This window comes from Oryctolagus cuniculus, chromosome 1 (assembly GCF_051225735.1).
Source record: "Oryctolagus cuniculus isolate XC-2025 breed Fujian yellow rabbit chromosome 1, ASM5122573v1, whole genome shotgun sequence".
Taxonomy (NCBI): Eukaryota; Metazoa; Chordata; class Mammalia; order Lagomorpha; family Leporidae; genus Oryctolagus; species Oryctolagus cuniculus.
This window is the reverse complement of record NC_142867.1, coordinates 65,355,171-65,370,969: the sequence shown is the minus strand read 5'-3', so window position 1 is coordinate 65,370,969 and position 15,799 is coordinate 65,355,171. Positions and strand designations below refer to the sequence as shown.

The 15,799-nt window shown below is 44.2% G+C and overlaps 1 protein-coding gene across 6 annotated transcripts in view; it reads left to right on the top strand.

Moving 5' to 3' along the window:
- C2CD3 (C2 domain containing 3 centriole elongation regulator) overlaps positions 1-15,799 on the top strand; it is a 123,794-nt gene that overhangs the window by 68,719 nt on the left and 39,276 nt on the right. For all 6 annotated transcript variants that reach the window (XR_011389150.2, XM_002708510.6, XM_070075269.2 and 3 more), the window contains 4 exons: positions 407-675; positions 1,170-1,259; positions 2,454-3,056; positions 7,206-7,544. Coding sequence is in view for 5 of the 6 variants with exons in the window: in XM_002708510.6 (XP_002708556.3) it covers positions 407-675; positions 1,170-1,259; positions 2,454-3,056; positions 7,206-7,544 (1,301 nt within the window). In the remaining variant the exon portion in view is untranslated. The remainder of the gene's footprint in view (positions 1-406; positions 676-1,169; positions 1,260-2,453; positions 3,057-7,205; positions 7,545-15,799) is intronic.

Sequence of the window (15,799 nt, the reverse complement as noted above, 5' to 3'; positions counted from 1 at the left end):
CAGGGAGTGCAGTGGAGGATGGCCCAAGTGCTTGGGCCCTGCACCCCATGGGAGACCAGGAGAAGCACCTGGCTCCTGCCTTCGGATCAGCGCGGTGTGCCGGCCGCAGCGCGCCAGCCGCGGCGGCCATTGGAGGGTGAACCAATGGCAAAGGAAGACCTTTCTCTCTGTCTCTCTTTCTCACTGTCCACTCTGCCTGTCCAAAAAAAAAAAAAAAAAGGCAACCCAGGACCTTCGACCCCTCCCTAAAGGGGGACTTTGGAAAGAAAAAAAAAAAAAGAAAACGTATAGTCGTTATGATTCTTGGTGGTCTAATGAAAGTAGTGGGAATATTTTCTAAGCAATCAGTTTGATTTCTGATTTTACCCTGGTCCATTCCTCTCATTCCCACCTCTTTTCCCTACAGGGCTTTGGCTGAACAGGAACCTGCTCTGCAGTTTAGTGCCTCAGTTGGAGTCAATGCCTCTGTCACCACTCATCTCTCCTTCCTGCCCAAGGGAGAACAGCGCCGGACCCGCCCTGTGGCCTGCTCCTTCTGCCCTGAGTTCTCCTACCACCTGGAGTTCCCATGTAACTTGGTAACTCAGCACAGTAGTGGAGAGGCCTGTTTCCTGGCAGAGCTATTGGAGTTTGCAGAAATTACTTTTGCTATCTATCATGAAAATACCAAGTCAGGTAAGCAACAATTTACTGATCACAATGAAATTTAAAAGAGGCTTCATTTTGAATGGTATAGCCCTTTGTAGGAGATCCAGGCTGAAGTGTTTAGAGGCATGGAGTCATAGTTTCTGCAACTGATCTCTGAACGATATAGCAAAAAATAAGAATGTGTATTGTATGTGAGGGAGGATAGAAGTAGTATAGAGAGATAAAGCAAATGTGTCAAAATGTTAATGGATATATCTAAATGAAGGATGTGTAGGAGTTTATTGTTTTATTTGTGCGATTTTTCTTTATGCTTGACATTTTTTCTAAGGAATGTTTAATTTTATAAAATGATTTTTGTGGATACTCCAGACTGACTGAAGTGCAAGCAAAATGATCTCCTCTGCATCTTTCAGCACTGAAATTTAATGTGTATAAGTAGAAGGTTATGTGGACATACTGTGAACACAGCCTCTTAGTCAGTAGACAACCAAATAATTTTTCTTTTTTGTTTGGTTTACTAGTCAGTGATATAACCAGTATCCAGTCATGCAAAGAGTATCTGCTTGGAGTTGTAAAGATTCCAACAAAAGAGCTGCTGATCAAGAGATCTGGTAAGGATCCCAGCTTAGCACTTTCTGATCCTACCCTTTTCCTACAAGAAGGGTCATCTTGTGTGGGTCCTTGTGAGTGATACAAAAGGAAACAGAACCCCCTTAACACACACTTCTGCCCTCGCCCAGGTACCTCACAGTTTTCTCAAAAGCATTATAAATCCCCTTCAGTTGTTCTGTGCATGTGGAGAGTGAACCAGCAGATGAGAAATCTCTCTTTCAAATAAATAAATAAATCTTTTTGAAAAAGTAATACATATAAAGCACTAGCAGAATTTCTAATACATAGTAGATACTCAATAAAGAATAGCTATTATTTTGAAGTCTAGTGCCTGATCCTTGGTGTGTGCTCACCAAATGGTGGAAGACCAGGGACAGACATCAGATCTTTTGACTTTTTTTTTTTTTTTTTTTTTTTGACAGGCAGAGTGGACAGTGAGAGAGAGAGACAGAGAGAAAGGTCTTCCTTTGCCGCTGGTTCACCCTCCAATGGCCGCCGCGGCTGGCGTGCTGCGGCCGGTGCACCACGCTGATCCGATGGCAGGAGCCAGGTGCTTCTCCTGGTCTCCCATGGGGTGCAGGGCCCAAGCACTTGGGCCATCCTCCACTGCACTCCCTGGCCACAGCAGAGAGCTGGCCTGGAAGAGGGGCAACTGGGACAGAATCCGGCGCCCTGACCAGGACTAGAACCCGGTGTGCCGGCGCCACAGGCAGAGGATTAGCCTAGTGAGCCTCGGCGCCGGCCAGATCTTTTGACTTTTTATCTCATGCTTTTTGCATTGTACTCACAGTACCATAATGACATTTTACATCTTTTATAGCACTTCTCTTTTCAAAGCTCTACCTCATCCATTATCTCATTTGACAGTCATAGCAATGTTATCTGATAGCTAAGATCAGCGTTAATTTTCCCATTTGTGAAGTAAGGAAAATTAAGCTGAAACAGATTGATGGCTTACCCAGAATAAACCATTAGTGTTGGGCTGAGCCAAGGAGGGAACGCAGGTCTTCTAACTTCCTAGCCTTTGTTCTTATCGTATCTCAGTGGTCAGATGAAAGAAAACTCCAGCACACTGTGAATGTGTGTTTTCTCTTTTGTTTTGGGCCAAGATGGTGGAGACTCTGGGCTGGAGAGAGGGTCAGTTTTTTCACTTTTAAAAACAATAATCGAAAATCTTTCTTTGTTCCCCTAAGGGATCACGGGATGGTATCCTGTCATTTTACCAGAAGTTGGGGGCCTGCCTCACGGCTTGGAACTCATGCACACGATCGTGGGTGGTCTGGAGCTTTCAGTTTCCTTTACCCATCCTGGAGATAGAGAGCGGGTATTAGAAACTGCTGAGCTGCTGGGCTGGAGCTTTGAAGATAGCCTAAAGGATCTTGTCAAGATGGATGAAGAGGAACCAGCGACTGTCACAATCTCCACTCCGAGGCTGTGGCTGCCCCTGCAGTGTGTGCTGCTTCCTGGCCACAGGCACATTCACAAGAGCACACATTGCTACCTTCGCTATAAGCTCTATGACCTTGAAGCCTTTTGGACTCCCCTCAAGAAGCCAAAGGAATCTGCAAACAAAAAGCAGGTCATGGTGACTTTCAAGGCCTCCAAAAGAGCAGAAGTCACCAGGGGCCCCTCACTGCTTTGGTATTTTAGGGAGGAAAGGCTAGAGATCCAAGTCTGGCGAGCTTATGGCAATGATAGTGTGGAGAGGCCGCATCAGACTGACAGCTGGATTGGTTCGGCCTACGTGGACCTGGCCAGGCTCGGAGAGAGGTCAGCACGGACACTCACTGTCAGTGGTAAGTAAGGAGCCAAGCTCAACTCTTGAGAGTTGGGTGCCTGCCCTGGGTCAAGCATGATGTGAAACAACCTCTCAGACAGTACTTTGTTTGATCCTCCCAGCAATCCTCTGAGATAGGCATCAGACTCATCTTTTAGTCATAAAAACAGAGGCTCAGAGAAGTTGAGTGACCCAAAGCTAGTAAGTGTTCTTTCTATTGCTGCATGCTGAGAGGTTAATAATTTAGTAGTGCTTCCTACAACTGAAGAAATTTCAAAAGCAAGGAAATCCACTGGCTGCTTAAGGAAGAGCATTACCTAGTTAGGGTACTTGGGTGGAACCACCATAGATCCCAGAGGTTGCTCTGAACTTTGTGGGGCTAGAGTACATACAAATTTATCAGACTTGGGCACACACCACAGTGCCCAGAACATTGCACTCATTCAGTTAATACATGCAAAATCTGAGTAAGTGAATTTAGGAGAGCACCTTTAGCCACATGTATAAAAGCATATATCATCATTTCAAATGCTAATTTATTAATTGCAGTAAAAATCCTACCTGCTAAGGTACCAGGATAGTCTTCCTCTCTTGGAATCCTAATCTAATAAACAGGTTCACAAGGCAGAAAGGAAGAAGGAAACATTTTACAAGTGGCGCTGTGCACGGGTTACTTTACTTTCAAAAATTAATTTAGTACTTAGTATATGTGTTTGGCCCTGAGAATTCAAAGATGAGTAAGAAATAGGCACAGCCTTAAGGAGTTTATACAGTCTAATGGGAGAATACATAATGAATACTTAGAGTAAAACATAAGATCTGTGAAAAAGTCTTTCTCAGTGGTGCTGTGGGAGCACAGGATGCATCTCTAGTTCAAGGACATCTAGGTGGAAGTGATATGTAACTTGAGTTCCAAAGGATTTAGTGTTAAGGAAAGGGGGAAAGAAAGATAATCTAAAGAAAAGAACAGTACATAAAAAGTCACAGGCATGAAGCAGTTTGCTACATGTTGGTCATCATAGGTGATTTGGGAATGGCTGGGTAATAGGATATGTAGGTTGAGCAGTGATAGTAGATGAAGCTAGAGGGGTGAACAGGAGTACTATGTTGAAGGTCTCCTCTCTCTCATTTTTTTAAGGTTTATTTATTTATTTGAAAGGCAGAGTTACAGAGAGGCAGAGGCAAAGAGTGAGAGAGAGATCATCCATCCACTGGTTCACTCCCCAAATGGCTACAACGTCCAGAGCTGGGCTGGTCTGAAACCATGAGCCAGGAACTTCCTCTGGGGTCTCCCATGAAAGTGCAGGGGCTCAAGCACTTGGTCTGTCTTCTGCTGCTTTCCCAGGCCATAGCAGAGAGCTGGATGGGAAGTGGAGCAGCCGGGACTTGAAGCAGTGCCCATATGGGATGCTGGCACTGCATGCAGTGGCTTCACCCGCTGCACCACAATACCAGCCCCAGACTTTCTATTCTTAGCAGAAGACTTAGGCCTTTTTTTTCTGAGAGCTATGGAAAGCTGTAATAGTAGGTTTTGAAGAGAGGAGTAACATAACTGCATTCTAGAAAATAAGTCTAGCAACTATAATTCAAAGTGAATTGGAGGTAGCCAGACCAGATTCTTGACAGTCATAGTTAATCAGCATAACACTCCCACAAGGGTGGTTACTTCCCCAGCTGTACAGTTGAAGAAACTGAGGCATGGCCCCGTTTTATGCCTCTTAGCCTTACTGCTCTGACCCAATTGTTGGTGAACAAATAGGCCTGACTAAAAGAGAAGTGAATGTGTTGGAGTGATTGTCTGAAATTCTCTGGTTGTCTCAGGCCCCAGCAGGGATAGATCTGGTTCTGCCGAGCACCACAGCAAATGCCTTGTGCCCTGTTTTATCTGTGCTACACCGACTTGGAGGCTCTTCAGAGACTGCAGAGCAAGTCCTTGAAGTGAGCCAACCTTGCTTGAACTAATGTTCATAAAGACAGACTTTTAAAGAAAATAGGATAGGCTTAAGACACTGAATGTATATCAAAGAGTCAGAACTCAAGCACAAATAACTTTTATTCGGTGATACCGGAGATGTCATTTAAATTTTGAGATAGTCTGTGTCATTCATACTTCTCTTAGATTTTTTTTTTTTTTTTCCGACAGGCAGAGTTAGACATAGACAGTGAGAGAGAGAGACAGAGAGAAAGGTCTTCCTTCCGTTGGTTCACCCCCCAGATGGCTGCCATGGCCGGCGGGCTGCACTGATCTGAAGCCAGGAGCCAGGTGCTTCTCCTGGTCTCCCATGCGGGTGCAGGGCCCAAGCACTTGGGCCATCCCCCACTGTCTTTCCGGGCCACAGCAGAGAGCTGGACTGGAAGAGGAGCAACCGGGACAGAATCCGGCACCCCAACCGGGACTAGAACCCGGGGTGCCAGCACCACAGGCGGAGGATTAGCCTAGTGAGCTGCGGCGCCGGCCCTTCTCTTAGCTTTTTATCCTCTTGTATCAGGGCCTTATCCAAAGCATTGGATTTCATGTGTTCGTTGAATGAGTCAACCAGTCCATTCGATATATCCATTCATACATCCACATACTGTTAAGCTTCTGAGGGTAAGGATTTCACTGTGCTGCTTTTGGGTGTCTTTATTCCTGTAGTGACTTGCCCTTATTTCCTCTGTGTGATAATTATAATAATGTATGCATTGCATCAAGAAGAAAATAAGGGCCATCATTGTGCTGTAGCAGGTAAAGCCACCACTGAACACCAGCATTCTGTAAGGGTGCTGATTCGTGTCTAAGCTGCTCCACTTCCAATCCAGCTCCCTGCTAATGGCCTGGGAGAAGCAGCAGAAGATGGTCCAAGTGTTTAGTCCCCTGCTACCCACATGGAAGACCTGAAAGAAGCTCCTGGCCCTTGGCTTTGGCTTGGCCCAGCATTGTCCTTCGCAGCCATCTAGGGAGTGAACCAGTGGATGGAAGATCTTTGTCTCTCCCTCTCTTAAATTCCAAGGAAATAAATAAATCCTTTAAAAAAAGAAGAAGAAGAAGAAAACAAGTTTCCTAAAAATAGAAAGAGACTAGAAATGTTCCATCCTGTTGCCATCTGTAAGTCATTAACTCCTTTCCCTGATTGAAATGAATCTAATGAAGTCAACTTTGAGATTCAGAAGGAACTATTAGTGCCTTCTACTTTATAAATAAAATCTCATTTTAATATTTGCCACGCCAGTAAGGATCACATCCTTGGGTTTAAACCTACCACTCGCTGGAAGAGTGATCTTGGCAGGTTATTTAACCCCCCTGAGATCCTGACACATAAAGACTCAGTGAATATTATTTCCCTTACTCTTCTTTCTTGCCTCCTGCTACTGACTCCTACTTTCCTTCCAAAAGACCTTCAGGGTTACTGCCAGAACATATGTTAACTGGTAAGGTGAGGCTAAACTGAGAACCAGGACAGCCTTGTGATGCAGTGAGAGCCTGAAAACAGGAGGCTGTGAGACATGCAGAACAGAAGACAGGCCACTTCTGATTTCATCAAGTCTTCGACTTAACTTAGGCAATTGTCTCTCGACGCATGAATCCCTTCCAAAACAGCTCTTCCTGGTAGTAAATTGACTTTGCCTTCAAATCAGAGCTCTCTCTCCTTTCCATTACTAGAGATAGTAGGGCAGGGTGGAAATTCTCACAATGTGTACCAACTTCACAGCTTCCTTCACAAATTGGTGTACTGGGGCTTAAGGACCTATACAGGAGAGAGAACCATGGCACCCATGGTGAGTATTTCCTCCAAAGTTCAAGAGAGTATTTCTTAAAAAAAAGGAGGGGGTGGGGCATGGCTCACTTGGTTAATCCTCTGCCTGTGGCGCCAATATCCCATATGGGCGCTGGGTTGTAGTCCCGGTTGCTCCTCTTCCAGTCTGGCTCTCTGCTGTGGCCCAGGAGGGCAGTGGAGGATGGCCCAGGTGCTTGGGCCCCTGCACCTGCATGGGAGACCAGGAAGAGGCACCTGGCTCCTGGCTTTGGATTGGCACAGCACGCCGGCTGTGGCATCCATTAAGGGAGTGAACCAACGGAGGGAAGACCTTTGTCTCTCTCTCACTGTCTAACTATGCCTGTCAAAAAAAAAAAAAAAAAGTATTTCTGATTCATGCTTGCCTGAGCTTATTCTCCTCCATCATCTTGCAGGTGTGTATCCTCTGTTTGGACGAAATGCTTCCAACCTCTCAGGAGCTGCCTTACGAGTTCACGTGGTTCTTTCCTCTCTTTCCCCAAACCCTGAGCCTCCTCGTGAACTGGATTCCATGGACTGCAGCAGCCACAGTGAGTCTGAGCAGCTCCCCAGAAGGAATGAGGAGATCCAGCTCACTCCACCTTATGGGCACCCAAAGCTTCCTGTCCCCACCCAGATCCCCTGCAGCAGCACCACTGCTGAAGTGTGCCTGGCTCAGGAGGGCTCTTCTGAATTGGATGGAACTTTTGCAGTCAGCATCCTGGTGGAAAGAGCAATGCACTTGAGCTTAAAAGGTATGCTCTGGTCACTTGTCATATATCTGGCTTCTCAAGGAATGGTCCTTTCTTCCCAAATCTGTCAAGTTACGGCAGAATCTGCAAGAACTATGAATCAGTAGTTACGGTTCTCAAGCCTAAAGGTTTGTATAACATGAAAGCCTTTCTGAACTTAAAGCTGACCTTATCAGTTATCCTAATGTTGCATATGATGAGTTCACTAGTCCAGAAAGTTAAGTATCAACCTGAATTCTTTTCATTTCTTTCTTCAAATTGTCATCCACTAAATTGTTCTCTTTCTTAAATTCCTCACAGATCTCTTCCTTCTCCATGCCCACCATCTCAGGCCTCCATTATGCACCCAGGGGTCTGGGTTCTTAACCCTGGTCCATAAGTTCCCAAGAGAACCATGGGTAAAACGCAGGGTTAGTGATCTTGAATAGGAAACTAGTTTTATCTTTTGTTTTTATTAATCTCTGATTAAAAGTAAACATTCCCTCAAATTATAAATATAGCTAATATTCACTTAATGTTTCTGTGTGGGAGCAAACTGTTGAAATACTTACTTAAGGTATGCTAGGCTGATCTTCTGTATATTAAGATAATCGAAAATGAATCTTGACGTGAATGGAGGGGGAGAGGGAGTGGGAAGGGGGGGGTTGTGGGTGGGAGGGACGGTATGGGGGGGGAAGCCATTGTAACACATGAGTCGTACTTTGGAAATTTATATTCATTAAATAAAAGATTAAAAAAAAATAAAATAAAAAAATAAAACAAGTGAAAAAAAAAATAAATATAGCTAATAGACTATAATAATAGTAATGGCATATGTTGTTAACACTAGAAATCACTAGTATTTTCCTGTCATCTCATAGTTACTTGAGATATCTCGTAATATCATTTATACTATCATTTCTTTGAAATTGCAGCAGTTATTACCCACATTTAGGTCATAGATTTTTGTAAGAAATTTGCTTTGTAATCTTTTTTTCTTTAAAAAAAAAATTATTTATTTATTTGAAGAGTTACAGAGAGAGGGAGAGACAGAGAGCTCTTCCATCTGCTGGTTCACTTCCCAAATGGCCACAATGGCCAGGGCTGGGCCAGACAGAAGCCAGGAGCTTCTTCCAGGTCTCCCATGTGGGTGCAGGGGCCCAAGCACTTGGACCATCTTCCGCTGCTTTCCAAGGCCCATTAACAGGGAACTAGATGGGAAGTGGAACATCAAGGACTTGAATCGGTGCTCATATGGGACTTGCTATGCAACATTGCCGGACCCCGTAGATTTTTTTTTTTTTTTAAGATTTATTTATTCATTTGAAAGGCAGAGGGACAGGTGAAGGAAGAGATCTCCAGCCACTGGTTCCCTCTCCACAACAGCCAAGGCTGGGCCAGGCCAAAGCCAGGGGTCAGGGACTCCATTCCAGCCTCCCAAATGGGTGGTAGAGACTCAAATACTTGGTCCATCATCCTCTGCCTTCTCAGGTGCATTATCAGGAAGCTGAATCAAAAGCACAGGTTCTAGGACTTGAACTTGCACTCCAATACGGGATGCAGGCGTCCCAAGTGTTAACTTAACCCACAGTACCACAACACCTATGTACAACTGCAGTACCCTTAGATCTTGTTAATAAAACATAAATATTTCTGTGTCACAAAGTTAAGTTTGGTAACTATATTCAGTATCACTGAATTTGTCTGTAATCCTGTGTATTTTACATTATGCATTTTTTTTGACAGGCAGAGTGGATAGTGGGAGAGAGAGACAGAGAGAAAGGACATTATGCATTTTTTAAAAGATGTATTTATTTATTTGAAAGTCAGAGTTACACAGAGAGAGGAGAGACAGAGAGAGAGAGGTCTTCCATCCAATGGTTCACTTCCCAATTGGCCAAATTGGCTGGAGTTGCGCCAATCCGAAGTCAGGAGCCAGGTGCTTCTTCCGGGTCTTCCACACGGGTGCAGGGGCCCAAGGACTTGGACCTTCTTTACTGCTTTCCCAGGCCATAGCAGAGAGCTGGATAGGAAGTGGAGCAGCTGGGTCTCCAACTGGTACCCATATGGGATGCCGGCGCGTCAGGTGAGGGCGTTAACCCGCGGTGCCACAGCGCTGGCCCTTGCATTATGCATTTTAAAGAAACACTGTGAAGAGAAGAGGCCCATAGAACTCACCAGACTGCCAGAGGAGTTCATGACACAAAGAGCTGTCCTACCTTTATTCAACATGTAATAAGATCTAAAATTTTCCCTTTACCGTCACTCTTTTTTTTTTTGTTTTTCTTAACTTTCAGCTCAATCATCATCATTTACCAGAGGATCTCCCTAACATAAAGACCCATTCCTGGTTGCTCCCCTGGCACTTTTACTCTCTCTGTCATAGTGTCTGTCACACAGCAGTGATATTTATTCCATGGTTTTCTTTTCTTAAGATTTTTTTTATTTATTTGGGAGGTAGAGTTACAGAGAGAGGGAGAGACTCTCCAAATGGCCGCAACAGCCAGAGCTGAGCCGAACCAGGTCTCCCATGTGGGTGCAGGGCACAGGTACTGAGCCATCCTCTGCTGCCTTCCCAGGCACAAGCAGGGAGCTGAATTGGAAGTGGAGCAGCTGGGACTTGAACCAGCAGCCCTATGGGATGCCGGCACTGCAGGCTTACTGCTCCGGCTTACAGCGCCGGCCCCTATTTCATGGTGTCCTTGTCCACCACACATGAACCGTTCAAGAGCTGAAACTGTGGCTCATTTGTTTATTCATCATGTATCCATTCATTAGCAACAAGATTTAATGTAGTATTTGCTGTTCCCAAGCACCGCTCCTGGTGCTGGGGATAAAGCAGAGAGTAAAACAAAAGACAAAAAGAACAACAAAACCAAAGTTTTACCCTAGTGGAAATTACGTTCTAGGTGAGCTGTATTCATCCCTGTGTCAGCAGCCAGTAAGGGGACAGTATGCATGAAACTTGAACAAGTCATTCTTTCTCCAGGAGTCTTGAATTTCTCATCTGTATATGTCTGATTAACAGTTTGGAGATGTGTCATGTCACTGAGGGATAACCAGGGTCTTGTGAATCCAAAAAGGTCTACGATACCTTTTGGTTTGGCCTCCCTGTTTGACTCCTGTCCTCTCTGTATTAACCTCTCAGACTCTGCCATGGTTCCTCATTGCTTTGAAACATAAAACCCTCATACTCATAGAAACAATTATTTGTCTTTCATTCTTCCTTCTCCCCACTCATACCACCAACAGCCATTTTATATATATATGAAATCCCAGGATTATAAGCTTTCCTAATAACTCTTGAGGCTCTCATTCATCTCATAACCTTGGTGTATCAGAGACCTTGAAAATTTTATCTCAGGATGTAGTCTTCTCCCAGAGATTGTATCAGTCATCAAATTGGGAAACAATTTTTTATTGCCCTGGCTGCTTTGACAAATCTGATTTATAAAAACCAGAATTTCTATTGCTTCTTAGCCTTTTGACTAAGATCAAGTTTAAAAACCAAAAGAAAAAAAATCAGTGGATGAGTGAATTTAATTACCAAAAACCTCCTTTGATTTTTCCAAGAATTTTTTATGCTTGTATGGAAAATAAAATATATTTTAAAAATTGTTTATTTTTATGGGAAATGCCCATATTGCAAACAGCAAAGTATACTTAGAAATTTTCAATTTAAAAACAAAGCACATTTCTATAATAGGACTTGGCAAGGCAATTTGACAATAAATTTATTGAGCATCTCCTATATGCTGAGTTCTATTTTAGTTTTTGGGACTTATATCATTTAATCCTTACTGTAAATGAGATTATAGGTTAAATAGATTACAATACATAATCCTTTTCCAAATGCAGAAAAAGGAGCCCATGAAAGTAAGGTGACCGGAAGTGACACAGTTAATAAGCTCCACAAAGCTGGAATACGAATACAGACCTGCCCATCATCGTGGAAATGTGCCTTCCAACAATACCACAATAGAAAGAGTTCTGGAATGGGAGTGAGAAGACTGGGTTCTGGCTCCAGTGGAACCATTAAGTTGATTTGGACATTGAGCAAAGCTTTTTTATCTCCCCTTTCTTCAACTGTAAAATGTGGTCATGCAAGACTATCTCTAAGTGTCTCTCCTCTACTTCTGAGAAGGAGCCGAGGGCAGCACGTACCACTGTCTGTGAGTCAGCCACAACTTGCCAACTTCTGTGAAAAACATGTAGATGCTTCCTTGGTGTCCACGTTGGCGTTCTCCTTGCCTTCAACTGTGTTTGCCGTGTGACTGTCCCTGTCAGGCCTTGGAAGTTTCTTCCAGGAGGAAGGAAATGAGCAGTCCCTTTGTGAAAAGCTTCCTGCAAAGGATTCACACACAGCCTTGAAGTAGGAGCTTTGTCCTCACCAAAGCTTAAACCTGAAGCAGCTTTGAAATGCTATGGTCTTCACTATAGTTTTGGTTCTGAAAATAAAAGAACTTCTTGGATACTTTTGTTAGAAAGTGTTCTGGGGAACCATCCTTTAAGAATCAGCTTGGGGTCTGGCATTGTGGTACAGAGAGGGTTAACCAGCATCCCATATGAGTGCCATTTCCAGTCCCAGCTATCCTACTTCCAGTCCAGCTCCCTGCTTGATATGCCTGGGAAAACAGTAGAAGATGGCCCACGTGCTTGGGCCTCTGCCACCCACATAGGAGATCCAGGTGGAGTTCCGGCTCCTTCCTCTGACCTGGCCCAGTCCTTTTTGGCGTTTTTAGCTTTTTGGGGAGTGAACCAACAGATGGATAATCTCTCTCCCTTGCTCCCTCCCTCTTTGTCACTCTGCATTTCAAATAAAAAATTAATCTTAAAAAAAAAAAAAAAAAGAATAAGGAGCCAGTGTTGCGGCATAGCAGGTAAAGCCACCACTTTTAACACTGGTGTTAGGTTTTAGGATTTTAGGGTTCAAAGAAGGAGAGAAGGTGGCTAGGTTTTAGGATTTTAGGGTTCAAAGAAAGAGGGCTGTGGCTAGTTAAAATAGAGAAGACTTTATTGTTGGGGGGGGCCTTAATTTAGGGAGGTAAAGAGAGAGTGGGGGTTGAGCCTGCCTGGGTGCAGGGCAGAGGGTCTGAAACCATGCGTCTTTCTCTGAACAACAAGCAGAGTCCCTTCCGAGCAGCTTGTTGGGGAAGGTGCAGAATACCACATGGACCCTGAAAAGGTGGGTGGGAGACATGCTGGAAGGCTCCTTGTTGAAGTTTGAAGTGCATTGTTTTAGCAATTTGGAGTGTCCCCAGGTGCTGGGTTTTCCAAACCAATAAACATTCACTGGCCTTTAGAATAACTATTTGCTCCCAGTTTCATCAGGCCTGAGGGTTAAGACCCAGTGTTCTAACAACTGGCATCCCATATGGGTACCAGTTCATGTCCTAACTGCTCCACTTCCAATTCAGCTCTCTGCTAATGGCCTGGGAGAAACAGTGGACAATTACCCAAGTGTTTCGGCCCTTGCCACTCACTTGGGAGACCCAGATAAAGCTCCTGGCTCCTGGCTTCACCCTAGCCTAGCCCCAGCCATTGCAGCCACCTGGGGAGTAAACCAGCGGATGGATGATATTTTCTCTCTCTCTCTCTCTCTCTCTCTCTCTCTTTCTCTGTAACTCTGATTTTCAAGTAAATAAGTAAATCTTTTTTTAAATATCTGCTTCAATAGTCCTAAGATCTGTACACCTACATTAGACAATGTAGGTGATTATCCTGGTTTTATAAATGGAGCAACAGAGACACAGAGAGGTAAAGGGGTTTGAAATTTTGAAATAATATGAGTTATATTCTATGAAGACCAAAAGCAGCTACAGTATCATCAGCTTTTTAAGGTGCTCGTTAACCCACCTAGGCAGAGAGAGTTAGAGGCCCCTCTGGCTTCCCACACCTGCCTGTGCTATTCACATCATCTTTATCATAGTGGACTAAACTTACCTCCCCGATCGACAATCACTTATGATTCATGTGCATGTGTGACACACAGGAGATGTCAGTGTTAGCTTACTAGAACTGAACTAAATTTTTATTAAAAGTACAGAATTGGGCATTGCTTGGAGGGGAAATTTGCATCCATTCACTCCAGGCCAGAGGGGCAGCCCTTCTCTGAAGTACATAGAATTAATTAGAACTATTACAGTAGAAAACCTCCTGAGTAGGAGTCAGGAAACCTGACTGTTCCAAATGCCAGTCAACCAGCAAGCCTCTTCTCTGTTCCTTGGTTGTCTTATTTGTAAAATAGGGATCAAGGTGCCTATTTGTATGGTTCTCAGAGATGTTACCAGCACAAGTTTAATTTGTAGAAAAAACAATAGTACTTATAAGCCATAAAATGTTACCCAAATATGAGGAGTTATTTTCATCTCTTTGAAACCATTATGCCATTCTCAATGCATGAAACTGCTTTGATCCATATGTAAAACATAGGAAATTCATTGAAAACACTCAAATGGTAAAATTGGCTCCCCTTGCCTCTTTAACTGCTGTCAGTGTGAGTCCCAGCCCCAGGGGAGGTGTGGGTGGCTGTCTTCTGGTCTACTTCCAGAAGTGTTTCAGAAGCTGACCTTTCCCAGAAATGTAAACAAGCCCAGGAGCCTGGGAGAGCCAGGGAAACCTGATAGAACTGCTTTGCCAAGCTGATTTGTTCACCACCTGCTGGTAGGCTAAAAGGAACGTTTCTATTCAAGATTCAGTAGGGAGCAATTTTCTCACAAAGTAAAAATAGTAGTCTTTCTCAAATAGTAGCTTCAAAAATAAAACTCGGGGTGCCAGTGGTATGAGAGAGAGCTGAGTAGTCTTGGTACACATCTTGAATTAGAATTTGATGGTGGGAAGTGATTGTTCATCTGCAGCCCCAGGAGCCAGGATGAATTGGTGTGCCCGGTATGTCACACTAAATCAGTGGCGGAGGCCATCAGAATGCGCAGTTGGCCTTTCTGCAGATCTTTTCCAGAGCTGCCGTGGCAGCTGTTGCTGTCCTCTGCCGATGTACCCTGCAAGCAAATGAGGCAAGAGGCAGCTTGCAGCTTCTCTTTCCAACCCTGGCGGCCGTCTGTCCACACAGGGCAGAGGGAAGTCTGCAGCCCTTAATAAAAGCCTTGGACTACTTTGTGCATCCCTGAAGCTCTCGTAGTGAGCAGGATACGGATTATTATGCTGTGGCAACTGCTGTGATAGAGGCAGGTTATCTCTGCCTACTTATGGGGTCTGTGACATTTTACTGGAGGAAATCAATTGAGAAGCTTAAGACGTAGAATAGAAAGTGGGGGAGAGATGGTACCGGTGCCGTGGTGCGCTAGGTTAATCCTCTGCCTGCGGCGCTGGCATCCCATATGGGCGCCAGTTCTAGTCCCAGTTGCTCCTCTTCTGGTCCAGCTCTCTGCTGTGGCCTGGGATAGCAGTAAAAGATGGCCCAAGTCCTTGGGCCCCTGCACCCTCATGGGAGATCGGAAAGAAGCACCTGGCTCCTGGCTTCAGATCGGTGCAGCTCTAGCCATTGCAGCCATTTGGGGAGTGAACCAACGGAAGGAAGACCTTTCTCTCTGTCTCTCTCTCTCTCACTGTCTGTAACTCTACCTGTCAAATAAATAAATCAATAAAAATCTTAAAAAAAAAAAAAGAAAGAAAGTGGGGGAGAGGTGAAATCTGTGACAGACAGGGTCTAGTTACAGGATATAGAACCCACTTAGCCATCTTGCACAGAAAGGAGTTAACTGTAGAACATTAATGTGCTTCAAGTCAGTGGAAGGACTAGGGGTGGACTCTGGGCTAGTCTTTCAGGAGGGAATCAGTAGATCTTTTAAGTTCAAAATTTAGTGCCAAAACTGAATTACAAAAATCAAACTTCCATTGTTACCCATGCTGCAGGACCGATCTGCTCCAAGGGTCCAAACCTTGGGGCAGAAAATGCAACGTCTCTACAGTCATCCTTGTTATGAGCAAAAACAGAAGGGGAAGGAAGGTGTCCTCTGCCTTCCATATCTTTCCTGAGGGTTGCATCCCCACTGTAGCTTTCAGAGCCTGGGAAATGTGGATTTTAACGCTTTTCATCTCTACAATAAAGGAATGCAATTAAGTAAACGTAGGTAGGGATGGATCCCGAACAAGGCAACCCGCGGAAACACTATATGGTTTCATTAAAATATAGATTTTAAGAAGATAGCTAAGCAGATAAAGGTACTGTTAGCACTATATATTGTACATTAGTAATGATGGCTACTGTATTTTTAACTTCTGTTAACTGTTGATTCCCTGTTTCTGTGTTATTAGAATCT